Below are 24,634 nucleotides of genomic sequence, written 5' to 3' on the forward strand. Positions count from 1 at the left end.
TCTGTTTCTTTATCTGTTACGTGCATGACTGCAGAACCAGACTCTTACGGTTCTTTAAGCCATGGGAATGTCAAGTCACCCTTAACTCACTATGGGGAGCTTTTAAGAGTGGGAGAGCTTGATATAAGGATTTTTTTTTTATAGATATACCTCAAGGGTAATGGTACGCCACTGCTAAATTATGCCGTTTTGATTGTCGAATCTAACCCCTCATTTCCCACCTTAAAACAATATTCACCCAGATTTTGGTTTCTAGGTGTATTTTTGTCACATTTTAGGTTCACTTCAAACAGATGAAAATGTGATATTTATCTTGTAATATCCTGTCTATACAAACCACCTCTTTCTTCACATCCCTGACCTGTGTGACCCTCAGGTTGTGACCTCTGACTTTGTGTGACAGGACTCATTAAGCACAGCATATTTTGGGTGGGTTCTCTGCTTCGGAACGCTGATAGTAAACAGGCATTTCTGTGTAATTTTGAGGGGGGGGGAGAGAGAGCAGGGAACAAGACTCAGTGTGTCTGAGGAGTATACTGTAGCCTGAAGCTGGTCCAGCTGCATGTGCTCCGAGTCACTGTTAAACTCTTGACATTTTCCCAGCATCTTTTCCTGCTTGTCTCCCATATGGTCTATTCCTGGATACCAAGGCAGGCGCCTCCGCCCCCAGGGGAAGTCTAGATGTCCTATCCTGGGAGGGAGAGACAAGCCCCTGGTTGTGTTCAGTCAAGGTTAAGGGGGGTCAGTAATGGGAAATGTGTGGAACAGTGCCTCAGATCTGAATTCAAGGTTGAATTAAAGGAATTTTACAAGGTAATACCCTCACCACAGCTTTGAGGAAGTTGAACTTTATTCTCAAAAGCAGCTTTTATTGGTCACTTTTGAATGTGAATCTATTCAATTTTCTACCTAACCCCCTATTATTTGTCATTCTCATACATTGTTATAAAAATGTTTTTTAAATTACTATTAATAGTGCCCTTAATATCATGAAGATGGTTCCTATTTAGCACATTTCCATCACATCGCTTGTTCTGTACCTGTTTCCTCTGTTTTCCATAACTACAACCTTTTGCCACTACTACGTTTCATATCTGGCCTTTGTATCGGGTCAAATAATATATATTTTTAAATGTCCCAAGTTACCTACTGACAACAATTCCCAATCCTAACATGAGGATTGATTGATATTTGGTCCTTTACTTCCTGGCATGCTAACTCCTAGACACTATAGGGATAGTTCGACCAAATGACGTATTGCTTTCCTGACCTCGTAAGCAGTCCATGCTTTGGTTGTTTTACTTTTTAGGATTGTGTGGCACAAATCCAACATAAGTCAATGGTACCTTTGGTATATTAGCAGTTTTGCACTTCATTTCCAAATCATCTACTGTATAAATAACGTCAATGACACAATCCATTTTTAGATACTTTAGGATGATTTGGACATGATGTACTGTCATTTTGTCATTTGGGTGAACTATCCCTTTAAATATAGCCAGCTTTCACTTAGCCTTTTTTTCCAGGAGCAACCTCCCTAAGGGGAAGAAGTTTGTAAGTCCCACATATTGTACTTGAATATACAGCACTTCATTTTGGTTACTTTCCCTTTTTGTCTTGTGGTCTGTGATATGGCCCATGTTTTGTTGTTTCCTGTTTATGGATTATGACCACACTTGGCACAAATCTGTCCTTGGTCAAACGGCCATTTTTTTTTTAGGTTTACCATATGCAGACAACTATGTTCTTTTTAAGTTCATGCTAATGTGTGTTTGGATGTAGAAAGACAAAGTGGTAGGCTAAAGGAGGGTGCCCCTTAACACTGATAATCATTTGAAAAATACTAGCTTTGAGAATGTGGCTCATTCATTTACATCGTTGAAACAATTCACAAAGACAACCGGTGTCAAATATAGTGTTTATTAATATATCATATATGTACATTGTAGTATAACAAATCTTTCTCACAGAAATCTGTGATGTTGATTTGCAACCTTTGAAATTTGAAAAGGAGCATAAAAGTAGACATAAGGAAACAAATTGACATGAATTTATTGTACAAATTTTGCAATGGACTTCTCAATCTCCAGCCTCAAACTCCATTGAAAATCTATGGTTTGAATTGAAGAGGGCAGTCCATAGGCGCAGATATCATGGAAAGTATTTTTTTTAAATAGGGGTTGTCAATCATTTTGACACCTATCTTTTTTAGATAGTTTATTATTACCTGTAAATAAATACAAATATTGAGCAAATGTATTAGTATAAAATAATAGAATTGCCCCCTTTTTTTTGCATACAATATACTATAGCTCAGTATTTGTGTTATGTATCTCATATAGTCTTTTTTGCTCATCTTTATGAAGTGTGACAATTTTGGTCGTGACTATCTTTCTCACTCTCCTCGCACTTTCTCAGGGTTTCTCTCATCTCATATTTGGTCTCTATGATCTCTGTCTGTCGTCTCTGTCATATTTCTTCAATGTATAGAAACCCATGGTGAGTGGTTTTTTATTATGGTTATATGTCACTGTGTCTGGTATGCTTTGATAACCAGTACTGTCTGGAAGCCCAGCTACAGATCCTCAGTTTCATCCAAACCCTCTCCCTGTGATCAGTCTACTTCACACAGGACCTAAGTAAGTTGATTAAAAGGAGTAAATTGTACTGTGGTTAAAGCAGGAGGGGTTCAGTTGTAAACACACAAACGGGGATCTGGAAACAGACACAACTGGAGGGGTGGAAAGAGAGTTGGGGGTGAATACCTGCAAGGGCCGTCTGGAGGGAGCAACACATTTACAACAACAAGACATAGCCTGGCCTGCTGTTTTCAGTCTACCGAGGTAGGAGGGGAAAGAGAAAGAGAGGAAAAGGGGGTTGGAGTAAGGGAGTGAGAGACTGGGTTTGGAGGCACATCAAGAATTTGCCTTTTAAGGGGTACGGTCTCCCAAGTCCTGCGAGTTCACATGCAGCAGCCAAAACACTGAACAGGATAAACAAAGAACACCGAAAAGACAGGGAAAAAAACAAAGCAAGAATAATACTAATGTTATTCTAACTCTAGTATAAAGGGCCTCTTTTGGGAGCAGTAGCAAAGTGTGAGAATGGGTAAGAGTACGTGAACTTTGTCTACTCTAAGGTCTAGACAAAATGATAGAGGTTTAAAGTAGATGGATGGCCATAGCAGCACTTCTGACCACTTCAACTCTGCTGGAAGTATTTGGAATTGATGTTGCAAGTTCCACGTTTGTAAGTAGCATAGGGAGAGGAGACTGCCTCCACGCTAAGAGGTCTGTGTCTTTTAGAGCATCTAAACTGCAACGATTGTGGTTTTGTTGCTTTGTGAACCCATTTCTAGACAATACATGCAATGTCTGGCAAAATGACTGTGTATGTGTGAGCAGGAAACAGAGACGGTTTCAGAGCGAGAGAGTGAGGGAGAAACAGAGCGGTATTGTATGTGCGTATGAGAGAAGAGAGTTAGTTAGAGGGAAAGAGAGAGGGTAACCATTTGTGCCTGGGAGAGAGGGAACGAAGGAGAGAGACCATATATGTACTGTATGTCTATATGTGAGTATTTGAAATGGGGGGATGCATATGTCTGTGTGAGACAGAAGGAGAGGAGGGAGAGAACGTATATCCTCTGGCCCTTGGCGAGTGTGCGTGAGGCTGAATGGGAGCCAGGAAAAGGGGAAGGGCCTCGTGTCCGCTGACAAAAACAGCTGCCTGAGAGTACACAGGAAAACAGTGTCTGGTAGAGTATAGGGAGCAGGGGACAGGGAAAGAGAGGACAGGAGAGAAAGAGAGCACCAGGGCCCACATCTCTATATGGGTTGCGCCCTGAGTGCGGAGCCTTGCTGTGGGGAGGAAGCGGAGCCTGTGCCCTTAGTGAGAGGGTCACTGAAGCGCCGAGGTCCAGAGAGATCCAACAGCGTCAAGATGAAGCTGACCAAGGTGAGTGTCTGGGTGGGCTTGTCTAAGGGCCACAGCTGGTCCAATACAAAAGAGCTGTATTTTAGGAAACCTTGCACATCATGCATGATATACTCATACATTTGAGTGCATGTGTTTGGTCTGTGTATATTAGCGTGCTTGTTTCTTTGAGTTGTGTCTGGTGTCTGTGCCCATGTTTGGGTGCAGAGTTTGAATTACTCGGGGCTATAGAGGGATGGCTACCCCCATAAAAAATCAAGGCCCCCCTCATCAGAATGGAAATGGTCAAAGAAAGAGACGTCGGGCACCCCCAAGAGTCTGTGTATAATTGGAACCCTGTTTGGGTACATGAGTGTTATTGTAAGTCTCCATGGTTACAGCACATGCTGTGGAGCGTGGGAATGCTTAGCCCCCGGGGACGACGTCAGTCTATTGCATCCAACTGACCCGTCAGTATGGGTGTGGTCAAAATGGATCATCCTCTTTTCATGCTCTCAAGCTATTCATTTAAATGATTATTTACCTATCACAGAGCTGATGTACAGTATTGGTGGCCTTTGTGGAATTGATTTAATTTTGACTGGTTTGGCTGCGGCTGTGAATGTCAAAAATGCTCCATGAACAGATAAGTATGGAAGAGATATCATTGACTTCTTAATAAATACACTTCACAACAGTGTCCTTCTGGCCGATGCCTGTTTTCCTGTTGCTAGAATGGCAATGCTTTTTATTGGGTGCCAAAGGGAAGGTGGTGGTTATACTGGTCATTGTTTTTAAGCCTCACAGGTTATGTGCTATGAGTCATGATGCGTCACAGCTTTGTTATACTGCTGGCTACAGTACATCCTATGAGTGGGCTGGCTGTGTTATCTTAGAGAAGCTCCATTAATGGCTTATAGTATTCAATTACTTGGCAACCAAAAGAAAAACACAATTTGCTGTAGCCGAATGCACAACAGGGATCAAAGCCAGAGGTGTAATTTCTGCGATTGAATCTATCGTGATATGATACTCACTCTTTCAAAGCCTATCTTGATCCCCAGAGAACATTGTGATATCGGCTTATGATCCCCTCACCCTAAGCCAGAGCTGGGCAGCTCTCCGTCTCTTGAATGTGAAGATAGGGTACAACAACACTGTAGTGACTTGATTGGAATAGATGACTAGATATTCCTCTTGTTCCACCTGTTACAGCTGTAACACACAGCGGTTCTGCAGGCTCAGATTTCTCATCCCTTCAAAGGTCAAAAGAAAATGGTTTGAATTCCTTAAATAACCAACGACGCTTTAAACTGGCACTGCCTTGCAGCGACCATATTCCACAGGCATTTTCTACACACCCAACACAGAAAAGAGCATTGGAGGATCAAGGGTAAAAATAGCCTCTACGATCCATAATGCTCACTCAGACACAGACACAAATAAATACACACCGTTCCATTGGCACACATAACCACAAACTCACTCACATGGAAACTCACTCACTTCCTGTTATCTGTGGTCAAACTTTAGTCAACCCCCAGGGAAGCTTTGACTAGACATGCCTCCTCTGGTTTAGAACAAAACTGTTACCAGTACTTGAGGGATGTTTGTGTGTATGGGGCAGCGTATGAGATGAAAGTAGAGAAATGGGTAAAGGAAATGTCTTTCCTTTCTCCAAAACCTGCCACCCCAATAAATCCCAGACCCACCCATGTAAATAACAGAACCTCTGAAGATAATATTGTATGCAAAAGAGTGTTTTGAAAGAGTAGGAAATGTTTTGGGAATGAGCTGGAATTTGGCAGGGAGAGTAGGGAGGGCACATAAAGTAAGTGGGATATGATTCAGCATTGTATTACTCTCATGGAAAATGAATGTAAATATTCCCAAGATAAATACAACCCCAAAGAGACCCTAGCTTTGTTTACTCTCGTGCGTATGTATTCATAGTCTCTCTCTCTCTCTCTTTCTCTCTCTTTCTCTTTCTGTCTGTACAGCTGTACCTTATCAACATTTGGCTTAGCGCTGTCTTACACAATCATTCCTCAAGCAATACAGCTCCCCCTTCACTCCCTTTCCCCCCACCCCATTTCCTCTTGGCCAATGTTCCCACTCTCAAAACCTTTTTCATTTACCTCCATGTTGCTCCATGCATTTCCCTTATTCCCCAAAGTGTTATATATCCTTTGTATTTAGAGAACTTAAGCTAAAAGCAGTATTTTATTTTAGAGGTGTCATTCTATGTGTTCAGTACTGATGAGGATCAGTGAGGCTCATTCGGACTTAGTTTCTCAGTATCTCTGCACAGTTAAAGTTGTAATGATGGTTCTGCCTGATTTGCTCTCGACACAGGCTTATTCGACCCCCTATTTGAGGTTCAAAAGCTGTTGCTCCCCCCTCTATTGTAGTTGTCTCTGTCCATATATCCTTCTTTGTAAATAACTACACATGTCCATCCGCAGGTTAGCGTTTTTCATCGTGAATCTTCCTCGGGAGGCAGCTCTGCAGAGTGGTCACTTGCTGGCACATTTTGAAAGTCATAAAATCTGATTTGAAACCTAACCCTAACCTTAACCACGGTGCTGACCCAAATGCCTATCCCTAACATATTTTTGTTTTCATGAATGTTTACAATTTTGCAGCTGCTATCTAGGGGGAAATCTCTCAGTTCAGCCTCCAGGACAAGACTCATGACAATAAACATCAACCTGTTGTCCATCCATGTCTATGTGTATTTGAGGATGTGACAATAAAATTTGTTCTAGGGCCAATTCAACAGCTGTAATCAAATCCCCATCCCTCATCTATCCCCCAACCCTACCCTCCTCTCCAAGTCCCAGACTCCAAGCATCTTGTCAGCTTGAGGAAGTACCCCTGTATTTTGTTAAACTCTCCTGTGGCCTTCCTGCCCCTCCCTCCCCCTCTCGTCCACTCCTCTCCAATAGAAAAAAGCTACAGACAAATAAACGTCCCTGGTCCCTCCGTTTTCACATGAGCCGGAAATTCCATGGCGCTAAGGCCTTTTTTACGGCTGGACTGAATTACCCTATGTGTTGTTCTGGGATTCCTGTGAGTTACACTCAAATGATGTAGTGGTTAGATAAACGTAGGTCCCGAACACAGATATACTCAGTCATTATAGTCATGTTTCTAATAATGTATTTACTATCCTATTTAGGAATAGTCCTAAATCCTGTCAAGGTCACAGATTATGGGTATTTATCACTATTCTCTTGAGCATTATGGCGTTTAATAGTTTCATCTTGGCTTCTAGTTGGCTGGGTAGAAATATCTACATAATGCTTCCATCTATCCCATCCTCTCAGATCAACAGAGGTGGCTGGGGAATAGGGGCTAGGAGTTGATTTGGAACTCACAATACCACCTCTGGATTGTGTGAAAATGTGCTACGCCACAGAACTGACCCACTTGCATACAACCTGTTGCACCTCTCTCTTCCCCCCACGTGGTGTAGCTCTTGCGCTATTGGTAACATGACACAAGTTTGGCCCACCTTTATTATGTCAATGTCTAATCTTGCAACCTGTGTGCATGCATTAAAACGTGTGTGTGTGCATGCCTGTGTGCGAGAGAGAAAGAGAAAGAGAGAGAGAGACAGAGAGAGAGAGAGAGAGAGAGAGAGAGAGACAGACAGACAGACAGACAGACAGACAGACAGACAGACAGAGGGCTACAAAACCACACGAGGTGCCTTTTGGTGGGATTGTGTCTGGAGAGTATTTACAAGTTTGGATCTATAATTGTCTACCACAATTATACATAAACAACCATAACAGTTTAGAAAAATCGTGATAGTTAACATGCAATGTTAGGACCATTTAGACTTGCCCCCAGAAAATACATATCTAATTCCCAATCCTGACCAATCCTGGGGAAATTTCTTCACTCTCCCCTCCCAGATCTGACCAATCACAGAGTGGAATTCCAGTCATTCAATTCCACAATAGCCTTTCCTTTAATGGCTCCACCCACAGCGACAGAGCAGAGGGGGACTAAAAGAAACAAGGCAACCTTTAGTTGCAAACTATGTTTTGAGGACTTTTTGGAGATGTAAGAGAACTTTTGAACTAAAAAGTCTAACTCGGACCTATGCCTCGAGGCGTAGATTTAAACGAAAAAGAAATGAATAAGGTAAGAAAATAATGGAAAAGTAATTATTATTGAAATGTATTTTTATTGCAGGACTAGTATTACATAGTACTACTTATGGTCAATCAAATAATGCAAATTCGTGAGGGAATCAAAGTGTTACATTGAGGTGTGGGGGACTGTGCAAGCATCCTCTCTGACAGTTTTCATCCCATTAATTTGCGCACGCTGCGCTTGCCATCTCCCTCGAAATGTTGTCTTGTTGACATCAATAGCTATAGTCTCTTCTCGAATGTTCCAGTGCTGTTAGTTTTTTTTATTATAAACAATTATCTTTTTCTGTAAATGTTTTTGCGCGGTTAGATTAGTGGATTTAGTCATCTTTCCAAACTCGCTTGTTCTTTGACAGTACACCCTAGTCGAAAGTTACACAGCAGCACATCGGACAGGGTTATTTGTCCGACTGAATGAGATATTCGAGACTCTTCCACAGGGTAATCATCCTCTGGTAAACTATACTCAATTGAAATGATAAAGTACTAATATTGTCGTTTTACTATGTGATTAATATCCTCGCTTTTAGTGGAGTCTATTTGCCCAATTACAGTATAATCCGATGTCATAGCAGGCTAATTGTGAAGTATTCTTGCAGGTCTGATACAGAAAGCCTAAAAGGAAAGTGGTTAAAGGATCATATGACTCCATGCGCACCCCTCCCCTCCCGTCACAACCCTCCCCTCCCATCCCCAATGTGTTCTGTGTTCATTACTGCGTCATAGCAATTTCCCAATCCTTTACCATTATTATGATTTTGTGAAAGTGTATTTTGATCTCCTTAGGGGTGTGTGTTTGTGTGTCTGTCTGTGTTTGCGGGTGTGTGAACTTAATGACAAATGTCAATTTAATAACCAGGTGGTGATGGTAAACCAGGTAGTGTGTGTGTGTGTGTGTGCTTTCTTGCATGTGTTGTGTACAATGTGTGTGAGGGGGAGATGTGGATGTGTGCTTTAATCTCCTCCAATATCATATTCCCATGTCAAAAGTTTATTCCCTGGGGTCTGAACATAATAACATGAGGGAAACCACAGTGGAGAGGTAACACGATAACATTGTCCAATCTTTCCTTTGGCAGTGATAACCGTGTTACTGCTAATAGACTGGCGCTGCTGTGTACTGCAGTGACCCGAGCATGTCATTTATCAGTTGATAGATAGGGCCCACTCCAGCAGCAGTGTTGTGGTTCAGACTCTGAGAGAGAAAGGAGCAGAGACACAGTAGAACCAGCCCAAGTCTCATCATAGGATTACCTATCTAGGATCAGTTTTGCATTTTTAGATCAAAATGAATAAGAATACAATGGAAAGGGGGGACCTGATCCTATATCAGCAGTCCTACTCTGAGACATATGAATACGGCCCCTGAACAACAGGATCAGGATTGGGAATGTGAGAGGAGAGGACCCTAAGCCAGCGACAGCAGCATTGTGGCTGACCACCAGAGGTTAAAACAGTGAGGAGGGCTACACAGGAAGTGTGTCATGGCGCAGCGCTGACCTCACCACTGGAACAAGCTGTCTCTGTTCCCTCCGCTGCCTGTCCCACCCTTTTGAGACACACTGGCCTTCTGTGGAGGAAGGGACGGAGGCTGCACAGAGAACACACACACGTTTTGACACACAGACACGTACACGTACACACACACACACACACACACACACACACACACACACACACACACACACACACACACACACACACACACACACACTTGTGCACATAAACACGTGCACACACATTCAAACACAGACACACACACATCCGCATCTTTAGACTTTCTATTAAGGGAAGGGGAATACAGAGAGAACACTCACACAATTATGCACACACACACACACACACACACACACACTTGATCTCCATCTGTGACACACTGCCTTTAAATCGAGGGAGGGGGATTGTACTGCAGACCCACACATATACACAAACAACCCCTGTAAAAATATGAGTCACAAAGACTCATAGTGGAGAGAAGATGGCATATTACACATGTTATTATGCTACTGTAATAATTTTACCAGGTGGCACATAAAGTATGATGCTCTTGCACTGAACAGTGAACACTCTAAGCTGCTCTGCAGCTCTTCTCCTTCAACTCTTCTCCCTCAGCAGCTGGTGGCCCTCCTCCAGCCAGTGCGCCACAACATCAGAGGAGTTGACATTCAGGTCCAAATACAGCTTCAGTTGTTTAGATATTGGAGTCTAAAGGGAAACCCAAGAGAAGACCTACCCTTATGGAGTATCTCTATAGTCCAGCTGCCTCGGGCCCCTGGCCTCGCTTTAGCCTGGGGTCAGTGGGTCCAGTCCGGTAGAGAGAGTGCCACACAATAACCATCATTGTGTAAACTAAATATCAAGCTATTTTTGGAGGGGAAGAGGGAGTCAGAGCATCCAGGGGTTCTGTAGGGATGGATGTGTGTAGCATCTGTGTGTATGGGTTGGCTCCTCCCTTCAATCACACTTCTGTTCTGGGGGCTTCTGGTAGACAGGGAGAAGGAAAGGGAGGGATTTATTTTCAAAAAGCGGTTCTTTGACTAAGGAACTTCTGGTTTTCTGAGCTGGACGACATAAAAACAAGAAAACAGAACCCTTTTGTGTGCTGAACTGCTGTTGATGCCTGGGGGATGATGGGGGGTGGGGGAAGGGGGGCTGTCCCAGAGCAGACGGGAGACACAGGGACTTGGCGATAAAGGTTGTCCCATTACACTGACTGACTACACAAACTGTCAGGTTTGTGAGGTAGCAACTCACTGGTGTGCACTTGAAGGGTGTTTTTTAGGAGAGGAGGGGTTGTAACAGAGAACTCTTTGCATTTTTTTTTGAACCCAGAGTCTGAAGTTCTATTTGGGTCGGCTAACGAGGTAAGATGTTATGCATGCCCATTTTAGACATACTTTGCCATGAAGGTGAATGGGATATATAGCCTGTTGGTAAACATTGCGAACTTGTAATAATAAATAATGTTTGTATAAATAAAGTACAGTATGAGGAGAATGTTAGCATGTTTTTGAACAAATATGTAAACCAATGGCTGGAGAGTGAAAAATCATGAAAACCACAGACAAACTTTTTAAAGACTGAGGGAAAACCAGGATATTTGGTTTGAATCAACTCAACCAGTCTAAGTTTTCAAGTGGCTGTGTACACTTTGAAAAAGGGGGTTTTCGGCTGGCCCCATAGGATAACCCTTGGTTATAGATACAACCCTTTTTAGTTACAGGTAGAACCCCTTTTGGGTAGAACCCTCTGTGGAAAGGGTTCTGCATGGAACCCACAAGGGTTCTACCTGGAACCAAAAAGCAAATAGATTCTACATAGCACCTTTTTTACTAAGAGTGTAAGCAGTTTCACTCAATACCTTTATCTTTTCTCCCCATCTCTCTTTCTATCCATCCTGTCCTCACAGCTCTCACTTGGCAGCTGATTATCCAAAGAGAGCCAATCATTCCTTTTATGTCATACAGAAGGATCCACGAGACACATGTCTCACATGGGGGACATTTTGATTTGTTACACCTAATTGTTATCGTAAGGCCCCAACTTGCACATTGTTGCAACTGAGTGTTTCCCAACTGTGGCCGGCTGCTTGTGCTTATGTCAGTATCCAGGTCCGTGTTCAGTATTGCACAATGTTGTGAAGTGTTCTCAATGACTGAACAGCCTCTCTGACAAGTAAAGTAAGGCGTCATGTCAGCTCTTTATCTCTGCAACATTCAGTCCATTGCACCTTTTCTGAACGCATCCCAGGGTATGCTGGCGCTGCAGTCCGTCCGTCTGTTTCTCTGTCTGCCTGCCAGGTGGTCTGTATAATGCAGAGTGATCGTGTCTTTAGCAAAAATGTTGTGAAACCATGCCCAGTATGTGTGAAACTGCGTACAATATTTTACTCACACACAACAGTAGGCTTGCGGTGAAGTTCATTTTAATTTTAATTTAAAGTCTCTATTTAAACTGTGTTCCCGGTCCACTCCATGGCTGCAGACAGGTAGAAAGTTTCAGAGAGACAGTTGTTTAGTGTCATGCCTGTATGCTTGAGGTCAGTGGTGAGGTGGGGCCATGGGCAGGGAGAGGGGGGGGGGGTGCCAGCCCTGGGTGTCCACACAGTTGCGTAGTGAACATGGTAAGCACAGTCTCCTGCCAGCTGTCCAAATAGTGCCCAGTCGTAGCGGGAGAGGAGAATGGAAAAGTGTGCAAACAGCCCCTTTACTGAAGAGGAAAAGCACACACTGCCGTAACAAAGGTTCATTATATGTTTCAGTTTGATTTCCGGACCAATGAAAACAGACAGGCTTTGAGGCAGTAGATAGATTGTACTGTACACACACGGACATGGACACACGGCCATGCATGGACACTTCTGACGGCTTACATTAACTGGTGGATTTGCCCTCAGTACATCTGAGTGGGTGTTATACTATGCCTTCATTTTTCCCCACAAACATTGTCCACCCTTTCTTTCCGTAGTTCACGACATAGGGAGAGAGAGTGTGTGAATGTGTGTCTGTGTGTAAGAGCAGAGCAACCATTTGTTTACATTGGCTTAGTTACCATGCCATGAAACGTGTAACTCCCATCCCCCTGCAGTCTCATGTTCAAAGCCAATTTCAGGTTGTGAAACAAAGTAGGATCATGGGCGTGTTACTAGAAGATTACCTCCGTTATAGGACCAACCATCCAGAGGTTCTGGAGCAGAAATAAGGATCAGCACACCTGACTGCAAAACTCCTTTCACTCAAACACGCCAACAAACCTGCTAGTGTGTGTGTGCTACTCCCTCAGTACTGAGTTTCTGAATGTGTGTGTATCTGTGTGTTGACAGACGGGCAAGGAAGAGCCCCATGTCTTCAAGGAGAAGACTTTTAGGAAGAGGCGTCAGTGTGGGGTGTGTCGTCAGAGTGTGGACAGCACAGGGTCCTTCTGTCGAGGTGAGTGTCTCTCTCTCTCTCTGTCTGTCTCAGACTCTCTCTCTCCCACTTCTCTCCCTCTCTCTCCACCCTCCTCCATGGAGGATCCTGTCAGCTCTAGCTAGCTGTCTCTCTCAGAGCCAACATCCTCCTGACTGTAAGCTGATTATTGTCTAGGGAGCTAGGCTCAGTTAGATCATGTTTTTAACAATGCTACATCAAATACACAACATTAACCTGGATGATGGAAGCTGACTAATTGCTCCATTCTCTGTCTCCCTTTGTTCCATTCTCATCCTTCTCTCTCCAGTGTGTAAAACAGCCACTCACAAGAAATGCGAGGCAAAGGTAAGACTCCAAACTGATTCACTCCTGCGTAACTTGCCCAACTCTGGTATTGTCCTCCCTGTCCCTACCCTATGAGCTCGATGCCACCTCTGAGTTGAGCTGCAGCGGGTTAAGGAAGGCTACAGTTTCTTTCCACTGATGTGAAGCCTTCACTGTTCCATTCCCAGAACGGGGACCGGCCGCACCCAAGCCCCACGCTGCTCCATGTGAAAGGGTCATTGATGGAGGAGTGAATGCCAACTTTGGCCTGGGGCAGGGAGAGACTTGGCAGACTGCGGCGGCGGGCGCCATGCATTATGGAAGAAAGCATGTGGCAGAGATTGCCTTCCAATCTTCGTAGCATCTTTTCCGTCGGATGAGAGAGCATTAGAAGATAAAAGTAGCAAATAGAAGATAAAAGTGGAAAGTAGCAAATCAATAAAAGTCCAAAGCCGGTTGTTTTTTCAATATCATTTTCATATTTGATGATTTCTATCTAGGAATGGGCACAAACTCGTCTGCAGTAGACCTGGAATAGTATGTAGGCCACTCTTGTCCTGTGGATTGTAAAGGTCTGGCTGTTTCCTCAAATTAATGCTTTTTGTCAGAGGGATATTATTTCCACATTGTTGTGTTGTTTGTGGCCTGGATGTGTTTGGGTTTGGAGATGATAGCTGCTTAGCTGAGGCTGTCCTGTTGACTGGTGGTCGGTGCCCAGGCAGCGATAGACATCGGTCCTGCCCAGGAAGGGTGAGGCCAGGCCAGCCTCCGGGGGCATGGCCATCTCAACGGTTATCTGGCCTTAAGAGCCAGCGCTGAGGGCTAAAGGGGCTCGCCCATGAAAGCTTGAGATTCAGGAAGCTCTGATCGAAGGAAGCTGCATGGGGTTTTATTGAAACCACATACAGAAGAGCAAACACAAACCCCAAATACACATGGTACAACATCCGTCTGGCCCTGAGGGTTTTATAAGTTATTGTCCACGAAAATCTGTCTGATTTCAATAAAAAAGACCAGCCTCTGTGTTATGCTAGTGTAATAACCTTAGCTTTATCACAGTCATTGAGAATGAAAGAGAGAGCGAGAGATCGACAGATGGTCAGGTCAGTGTCAGGCCAGGGCCCGTTTCCACAAAGCAGGTCCCAACCTGTCCATATACAGATGTACGATCTTAAATTAAGCCAGTTTGCTACAGCAGGAAAACAATCCTGCAGCAAGAGGAAATGTGAATTATTATGGGTATTATAATTCATGGAAATAGTTTGAGGTGTTGATACATTTTCTGTTAGGGCAAATCAAGTCTGACATTTTAAAGTGGAAATGACAAACTTTAGAAGCCTTTTTTAAACCTTGAATACACTACAAGTTTGCATTTCCTGCTGTGCAGACAATTCTCAGCAACGAGTGATCAAATTAAGATCCTACATCTTTACTCTTCTTCATTATGATCTAAAAGGTAAAACTGATCCTAGATCAGCACTCCTACTATGAGAGGCTTTGTGGATAAGGCCCAGACCTGTATTATCACTTGTCACTTTGCATGATGACGAGTTTCTCACACGACTGGCCTATCTGAGTGATGTTTTTTCTCACCTGAATCTAGGAGTACTGAGACTCTGCGCAACTATATTCAATGTGCGGGACAAAATTGAGGCTATGATTAAGAAGTTAGAGCTCTTCTCTATCTGCATTAACAAGGGCAACACGCAGGTCTTTCCATCACTGTATGGTTTTTTTGTGTGCAAATGAAGCTTACGGACAATGTCAAATGTGATATAGCGAAGCACCGGAGTGAGTTGGGTGCACAATTACGCAGGTACTTTCCAGACACGGATGACACAAACAACTGGATTCGTTATCCCTTTCATGCCCTGCGTCCAGTCCACTTACCGATATCTGAACAAGAGAGCCTCATCGAAATTGCAACAAGCGGTTCTGTGAAAATTTGCGTGGCAAATCGCGCTGTTAAGACACTGATGCCCTTTGCAACCATGTACCTATGTGAGAGTGGATTCTCGGCCCTCACTAGCATGACAACTAAATACAGGCACAGACTGGGTGTGGGTAATGTTTTAAGACTGAGACTCTTTCCAATACAACCCAACACTGCAGAGTTATGAGCATCCTTTCAAGCACACCCTTCTCATTAACCTGTTTTTTTTTTCGATGAACAATAAGGTTTTATATGTAAGATGGTTAAATAAAGAGCAAAATTATTTATTATTATTATATTACTATTTTGCCCTGGTCCTATAAGAGCTCTTTGTCACTTCCCACGAGCCGGGTTGTGACAAAAACTCACACTCATTCTTATGTTTATTAAATGTATCGTATAGTGTGTGTGTGGCAGGGTTACAATAATGGCAACAAAAAATAACATTTGTGAGTGAGCTGACCCTGGTGCTAGAGGGGGTACACAGCTGGAGGTTGACTGTTTGAAGGGGTACAGGACTATAAACAGTTTGGGAACCATTGACATAGACTGACCAAATGAATCCAGGTGAAAACAATGATCCCTTATTGATGTCACTTGTTAAATCCACTTCAATCAGTGTAGATGAAGGGGAGGAGACAGGTTAAAGAAGGAATTTTAAGCCTTGAGACAATTGAGACATGGATTGTGTATGTGTGCCATTCAGAGGGTAACTGGGCAAGACAAAAGATTGAAGTGCCTTTGAACAGGGTATGGTAGTAGGTGCCAGGTGCACCGGTTTGTGTCAAGAACTGCAATGCTGCTGGGTTTTTCTCGCTCAACAGTTTCTTGTGTGTATCAAGAATGGTCCACCACCCAATGGACATCCAGCCAACTTGACACAACTGTTTGAAGCATTGGAGTCAAAATGGGCCACCATCCTTGTGGAACGCTTTCGACACCTTGTAGAGTCCATGCCCTGACGAATTGGGGCTTTTCTGAGGAAAAAAGGGGGGTGCAACTCATTATTAGGAAGGTGTTCCTAATGTTTGGTATACTCAGTGTGTATCTTATCATCATAGGAACACGTTTAAGGTTAACAAATAATGTGAAAAATATTAGAGTGATGAAATCTTACCTGCTTCGATGACATCTGCTTTGTCATTCCAAGAGATTTTAACTTTGGCAGAAGGATTGCAGCAGCAATAAGTTAGGGATCTTCCTTCATTCCTCCAAAGCGCTTTCAGAGACCCTCTCATGAGTGGTAGGGACATCCAGCCTCTTAAGTTTTGATGGTGTTCAAAGCCTCCACCTGCCGTCACCACAGGCCTCATCACGGTTAAGAAGGCTATTTCTGTAGGACTCAGCCTGTAAGACATAAGCACATTTGAACACCTGTTAGAATAGTCATAGTTCATGGACAATATTTTTTTTTTATAAATAAATTACATACATTTATATGTTATCATGGCAGATATATCTTTGCTTGTTTGATGGTTCCTTGGTCCGCCTGTTTTTGCGTGCTGAGGTGAGGTTATTGTAGACCGTCAAGTCACCGAGAATGTCACATGACCTCATGAAACACACAGAGATTGGTTTTATACAAATTCATGTAAACAAACCCATCTGCTGTTCTCTCTCACTTCACATACACACCCAATAAAATTATAATGATGTGTAAGACAAAACATTACTTGTGAGAGACACTGATGAAAGAATACATCAATCATGAAGGTTAATGTAATACATTATAGGCCTACTGAAACACTCATTAAGGTGTCATGAATGGCTTCATAAAGGTGTTTAAGCCCCAGTTATAGTAAATATTTAATTCTGTGATATGTGGCTATTCTATTGCTTTCATCATCTGAGTGATGTGGCATATCAAGAAGCTGATTAAACAGCATGTTAATTACACAGGTGCAACTTGTGCTGGGCACAATAAAAGGCCTCTTTTAAATGTGCTGTTTTGTCATACAACACAATGCCACAGATGTCTTAAGTTTTGAGGGAGCATGCAATTGGCATGCTGACAGCATGAATGTCCACCAGAGCTGTTGCCAGAGAATTGAATGTTAATTTTTCTACCATAAGTCGCCTCCAACGTCGTTTTAGACAATTTGGCAACTGGCCTCACAACCTCAGACCAATTTGGCAACCGGCCTCACAACCGCAGACCATGTGTAACCATGCCAGCCCAGGACCTCCACATCCGACTTCTTCACCTGTGGGATCGTCTGAGACCAGCCACCTGGACAGCTGATGAAGTTGTGGATTTGCACAACCAAAGAATGTCTGCACAATAAAAAATGTCTGCACAGAAAAAGTTTCAGTGCAGCTCATATGTGTGCTCGTCGTCCTCACCAGGGTCTTGACTTGACTGCAGTTCGCCATCGTAGCCAACTTCAGGTGACAAATGCTCATCTTTGATGGCCACTGGCACGCTGGAGAAGTGTGCTCTTCACAGATGAATCGCGGTTTCAACTGTACCAGGCAGATGGCAGACCGTGTGCATGGCGTTGTGTGGGTGAGCGGTTTGCTGATGTCAACGTTGTGAACATCAGCAAACATCAGAGTGCCCCACGGTGGCTGTGGGGTTATGGTATGGGCAGGAATAAGCTACGGACAACGAACACAATTGCATTTTATCGATGGCAATTTGAACGCACAGAGATACCGTGACGAGATCCTGAGGCCCATTGTCGTGCCATTTATCCACCGCCATCACCTCATGTTTTAGCATGATAATGCATGGCCCCATGTCTCAAGCATCTGTACACAATTCCTGGAATGTCCCAGTTCTTCCATGGCCTGCATACTCAGCAGACATGTCACCCATTGGGCATGTTCTGGATTGACGTGTACGAGAGTGTGTTCCAGTTCCCGCCAATATCCAGCAACTTCGCACAGCCATTGAAGAGGAGTGGGACAACAGGTGTCCACAGGAGCCAGTCAACAACTCTACACTAAGGAGATGCGTTGTGCTGCATGAGGCAAATGGTGGTCACACCAGATACTGACCGGTTTTCTGATCCACACCCCTACCTTTTTTTTAAGGTATCTGTGACCAACAGATGCATATCTGTTTTCTCAGTCATGTGAAATCCATAGATTAGGACCTAATTTATTTATTTAATTTGACTGATTTCCTTCTATGAACTGTAACTCAGTAAAATCTTTGAAATTGTTGCATGTTGCGTTTATATTTTTGTTCAGTATAATAAGCCTCACAACTACGTTTTTTTTTAAACCATTTTCTTGGTAGTGTACAGTAAGTAGCTAGCTAAAGGAAGAATGCAATTTGACCCATTCTATGAGACTTAGCTACAGAGTCTGGCTTTTATGTTATCCAAATTTACACAGAGAAAGTACATACAGTGGGAAGAACAAGTATTTGATACACTGCCGATTTTGCAGGTTTTCCTACTTACAAAGCATGTAGAGGTCCGTCATTTTTTATCATAGGTACACTTCAACTGTGAGAGACGGAATCTAAAACAAAAATCCAGAAAATCACATTGTATGATTTTTAAGTCATTCATTTGCATTTTATTGCATGACATAAGTATTTGATACATCAGAAAAACATAACTTAATATTTGGTACAGAAACCTTTGTTTGCAATTACAGAGATCATACGTTTCCTGTAGTTCTTGACCAGGTTTGCACACACTGCAGCAGGGATTTTGGCCCACTCCTCCATACAGACCTTCTCCAGGTCCTTCAGGTTTTAGGGCTGTCGCTGGGCAATACGGACTTTCAGCTCCCTCCAAAGATTTTCTATTGGGTTCAGGTCTGGAGACTGGCTAGGCCACTCCAGGCCCTTGAGATGCTTCTTACGGAGCCACTCCTTAGTTGCCCTGGCTGTGTGTTTCGGGTCATTGTCATGCTGGAAGACCCAGCCACGACCCATCTTCAATGCTCTTACTGAGGGAAGGAGGTTATTGGCCAAGATCTTGCAATACATGGCCCCATCCACCCTCCCCTCAATACGGTGCAGTCGTCCTGTCCCCTTTACAGAAAAACATCCCAAAAGAATGTTTCCATCTCCATGCTTCACGGTTGGAATGGTGTTCTTGGGGTTGTACTCATCCTTCTTCTTCCTCCAAACACAGCGAGTGAAGTTTAGACCAAAAAGCTCTATTTTTGTCTCATCAGACCACATGAACTTCTCCTCTGGATCATCCAGATGGTCATTGGCAAACTTCAGACGGGCCTGGTCATGCGCTGGCTTGAGCAGGGGGACCTTGCGTGCGCTGCAGGATTTTAATCCATGACAGCGTAGTGTGTTACTAATGGTTTTCTTTGAGACTGTGGTCCCAGCTCTCTTCAGGTCATTGACCAGGTCCTGCCGTGTAGTTCCGGGCTGATCCCTCACCTTCCTCATGATCATTGATGCCCCACGAGGTGAGATCTTGCATGGAGCCCCAGACCGAGGGTGATTGACCGTCATTTTGAGCTTCTTCCATTTTATAATAATTGCGCCAACAGTTGTTGCTTTCTCACCAAGCTGCTTGCCTATTGTCCTGTAGCCCATCCCAGCCTTGTGCAGGTCTACAATTTTATCCCTGATGTCCTTACACAGCTCTCTGGTCTTGGCCATTGTGGAGAGGTTGGAGTCTGTTTGATTGAGTGTGTGGACAGGTGTCTTTCATACAGGTAACGAGTTCAAACAGGTGCATTTAATACAGGTAATGAGTGGAGAACAGGTGTGCTTCTTAAAGAAAAACTGGTAACAGGTCTGTGAGAGCTGGAATTCTTACTGGTTGGTAGGTGATCAAATACTTATGTCATGCAATAAAATGCAAATTAATTACTTAAAAATCATACAATGTGATTTTCTGGATTTTTGTTTTAGATTCCGTCTCTCACCATTGAAGTGTACCTATGATAAAACATTACAGACCTCTACGTGCTTTGTAAGTAGGAAAACCTGCAAAATCGGCAGTGTATCAAATACTTGTTCTCCCCACTGTATCTAAAATTCCTAGGTCCCACTGGGCACAGCCACCACCACACGTAGTGACAATGACGTGCTAGGCACAATAACGGCTATCATCATTGGATGGTGGTTAGCCATGTAGCTAACTAGCTAAATTAGCAGCCACCTCCATCATCCTGGGTAAGCAAAGCTTGCATTGCATGATTACACTCTCCCCTCTCCTGTGCTTAAAGGAGAACTGGTCACTGAGATTAGGCCAGGGATTTTCCTCCTCGCCTTTAACACTGGGTCTGTCTGTGTCTGGATTGTCTCATCTCCTCAGTCTCCTCTGTCTCCATTGTTTTTTCACACACACCTCTTTGATAAAAAAATATTTTCCTCTGGGGACCCATGCCAAATCAGCTTGATTTGGCATGGGTCCCCAGATCCTCAAAAAGTTCTACAGCTACACCATCGAGAGCATCTTGACCGGTAGCATCACCGCCCGGTATGGCAACTGCACAGCATCTGACTGTAAGGCTCTACAGAGGGTAGTGCGTACGGCCCAGTACATCACTGGGGCCAAAGTTCCTGCCATCCAGGATCTATATACCAGGCATTGTCAGAGGAAGGCCCAGAAAATTGTAAGAGACTCCAGTCACCCAGGTCAAAGACAGTTTTTTTTGGTATTGCACGGCAAGTGATACCGGAGCACCAGGTCTTGGACCAAAAGTCTCCGTAACAGCTTCTACCTCCAAGCCATAAGACTCCTGAACAATTAATCAAATGGCCATCGGACTATTTACATTGACCCCCCCCCCCCCTCCATTTGTTTTGTACACTGCTGTTACTCGCTGTTTATTATCTATGCATAGTCACTTCACCCCTACCTCCATGTACAAATTACCTCGACTAACCTGTACCCCCACACATTGACTCAGTACCGGTACCCCCTGTATATAGCCTCGTTATTGTAATTATTTTCTGTGCCATTATGATCTACTATTATGTATAGCCTACAAAATTGTGTTCTGTAACCGATGGTTTTAAAAAGGTAGCAGAGTACAATACTTCAAAACATACTTACAGTGTAAGTAAAAGTACAGTTACTGACTTTGAAAAATACAACAAAAAAATAACTACTTGGAAAAGCAACTCAATTACAGTAACAAGAGTAGTTGTAATTTGTTACTTCCACCTCTGAATAAGACCTTTGGCTGATCTTCACGTTAACCCTAAATGTCTGAGTAGGGTATGTAACAACTCAGTTCCTCATTTAAGAGTTTAAGTCACGTAGTTTCTACCATGCATCTGGAGACATCCTAATTCACTAGCCATCTGTGAACCATTGTGCTCTCATTATGACTGAATTTACAACCTTTTACAGACAAGTGTTGCCATGAGCCTGGTGACAAACTGTCCCGTAAGTTACTGTCAATGCTCCCTTGGGAAAAACCCCTGGTCTCCTGTTCCCAGAATAAAGCATTTCCTGGAAAAGAGGGGGACTAGAAAAAATAATCGTCTGTGTGCTTCTCCCTATGGCTTCTACTCTTGTACTTGTCTTGTGGAGTTGCGGTTATCCAACCACGACATCAACAGCCTACAGCTGGCTCATCTCTTGTCTTTCATGAGCGATCCTACGTCAAAAATACATCGATATGCCAAAACAGTGTTTAATTTCTGCTTGTTCTCTGTAGAGAGAACAGTTCCTCGTTATCTGTGAGCTGGAGTGGAACATGTGGTCCACAGGGAGTGAAGGGGGACCAGGGGTAGGGGAGGGGGTCCAGGATTAAGGGTCAGGGAATGTTGCCCATGATGAGCTACCCAATAAGGCAGGAAGAGACATTTCCGCTATTTCGGGAGGAATAGCAACTCCCGCCCAGCTGGATATTGGTTGTAATGGGAAATCAGTTGAAGGTGTGTGTGTGTGTGGGGGGGGCACAGTAGTGCAGATAGGAAGTGGTGGAGGGACAGCACCACTGTCCCTCCAGTAAGAGGAAGGCCTGTAGATCCGGTTAACCTCTACTGTTTTTCTAACCCTGTCAACAACACAGAGCTGACCCAGCATCCTCTCTGCTCATCTTCTATTTCCTGTCAGACCCGAGCTCATAATAACGGAAAAAATCTTCCTGGTAATCATTACTAGGGATGTGTCACTGGTAAATAATCTTATTAAAATCCAGTTGTTATATATTTATCTCTTAATTAGTTTATATAGAAATGTACTACAGGAAGTGTAGAATAGAAATAGAATGAATGTGTCTCATCATCATCGTTAGGGACTCTGAGTCGCCACCCCGTCACAGAGTCATGGTAATTGCCGGGGTAGATAGCGTGGCTTGTTGTGAATGTGGGCAGACTAGTGAGTGAGTCAGTGTGATGCTGATCAGCGTTAAAACCATGAGCGTGACAGTTGGCTTAACAGGTCTGGGACTCTGCCAGATGACCTTTGGTAGAGGGGAAATAAGCCAGGCTAATTGGCCACTGTTTTGCTCTATTCTGACTGCACAACGCTGAAGGCTGCAAAGTCTCCCTATCATCTCAAGAATGTCTTTCCACTTTCTCCACTACAGGGCAGACCATGGTAATGTGTCTGGTGTCATATTCAGTAGTCATTACATCCAGGTTATTGCCATTTGTAGATGCATACATGCATTGATTTGTACACAGTTTGTTGCTGTGTACATGGGGCAATGACTCCTTACCACAAAACATTTCTCTTAGAACTAGAGAAAGAGACATCGCCATCTGAGGAATGTATCTGTTCAGATTTCAGCAATATTAGTGGGACAGAAAAGAGACTAGCTCTAGCTAGAATGGTCAGGACGAACCCATTTTAAACAACAGAGAGAACAGGGAGGAAGAGGAAACCATTTAGACACGATATAAAAATGGCTCATGTTGGTTAGTTCACAGGGGATTTTTCCAGTGTTTATCTCTCACAATCTCGCCTTGCTGATTTTTTCGAATCTGTTTATTTACCACTGTTTATTTTTGTCCAGCATTGCTCTTTGAACACTTCTTGCACTTGGAGGAGGCGGGGGGGGAGGAGGAGAGGAGGGGGGTTGTTGTGGTCACTGTTGACTCTGGCTCTATGACTGGGAGTCCCACACAGTAATTACAGATACCAAAGGGACACATGTGACCTCTGTCCTATCTGTTCTGTTCTGTACCCACCCTCAGCTGTTTGGTGAGAGAGATGGAGCGAGCGAGAGAGAGAGAGAGAGTGATAGGGAGAGGGAGATACAGAGAGATGTAGAGAAAGAGAGATGAGAAAAGAGGGGGGAAATGAAGGAAAAAGTAAAGAGAGGGAGAAAGAGATGAAGTAAGAGAGCGAGGAAGAGAGAACGAGAAAGGGAAGGAATTAGGGAAAGAGAGAGGAAGAAAGATAGAGAGGGAGACAAATATAATGGACAGAGTTTAAGCCAGATGGATAAAGAGATCATTCCCTACAGCAGTGTATCCCAGTCCTGGCTTTCGAGGCCCCCAACGTTAGCTGGTTTTCTCGCATGATTCACTTTCAGGGACTCTCAGAGACAGCACACCTTGCAATGATTAAGGGGCATTAGGTCTGCTTCAGACTCCTCATACCAGCGTAGTAAAAATGATTGAATGGGGGTTGGGGATGGGGTGTTTGAATAATGAAACCTAGCTCAGAGATATACAGTCAGGTACCTCCACTGGGACTTGAACCTTTGACCTTAGTCACACCCCATAATCTTCTATATCAGGAGGGTCTATGAGAATGGACAGCTGCCTGCGGGACACTAACCAGCCTTATGCCTGTTGGGCACTATGACATCACCAGCCCTCTGAAAAATACCCTTTGTGATGAAAGCACAAGGCCATCTGGCATCAGCTTTCAATTCTGATTGGCTTCCCTTTCATCACTGCCCTCTGATTGGCTGTCCCACAGTGGAAGCAGTTGGCTAATAAGCATCAAATATAATTGTCTTGGAAAAATGCTATGTCAAGACAACTATTGGTTACAGTAAGACAAAGGACAAATACACTGAGTGTGCTCTTTCCATGACATAGACTAGACAGGTGAATCCAGGTGAAAGCTATGATCCCTTATTGATGTCACTTGTTAAATCCACTTCAATCAGTGTAGATGAAGGGAAGGAGACAGGTTAAAGGAGGATTTTTATGCTTTGAGACAATTGAGACATGGATTGTGTATGTTTGCCATTCAGAGGCGGAATGGGAAAGACACATTTTTTAAAAATCCCTTTGAACGGGGTATGGTAGTAGATGCCAGTGAGTGTGACAGGAACTGCAACACTGCTGTTTTTCACACGCAACAGCCAACCAACTTGACACAACTGTGGGAAACATTGGAGTCAACATGGGGGACCATCCCAGTGGAACGCTTTCGACACCATTCCCGATGAATTGAGGCTTTTCTGAGGTGTTCCTAATGTTTTGTACACTCTTTGTGCATACCATGTCAGTGAAGTCATAGAAATGCCATTTCTGTGTTCTGTTT

General features: G+C 43.6%; 1 protein-coding gene across 3 annotated transcripts in view; it reads left to right on the forward strand.

The window, feature by feature from the left end:
- Nucleotides 1–2,943: 2,943 nt before the first annotated feature.
- The window catches only part of LOC118360180 (tensin-2), a 47,564-nt gene continuing 25,873 nt past the window's right edge, over nt 2,944–24,634 (forward strand). For 2 of the 3 annotated variants that reach the window (XM_035739412.2, XM_035739413.2), the window contains exons 1-3: nt 2,944–3,954; nt 12,901–13,006; nt 13,296–13,333. In XM_035739412.2, coding sequence (XP_035595305.1) covers nt 3,829–3,954; nt 12,901–13,006; nt 13,296–13,333 — 270 coding nt within the window. In that variant the 5' untranslated portion in view covers nt 2,944–3,828. Of the gene's footprint in view, nt 3,955–7,567; nt 8,068–12,900; nt 13,007–13,295; nt 13,334–24,634 lie in introns of those variants that run through there. The other variant, XM_035739414.2, reaches the window with a different exon arrangement.

The sequence above is a fragment of the Oncorhynchus keta genome, chromosome 27, assembly GCF_023373465.1.
Source record: "Oncorhynchus keta strain PuntledgeMale-10-30-2019 chromosome 27, Oket_V2, whole genome shotgun sequence".
NCBI lineage: Eukaryota > Metazoa > Chordata > Actinopteri > Salmoniformes > Salmonidae > Oncorhynchus > Oncorhynchus keta.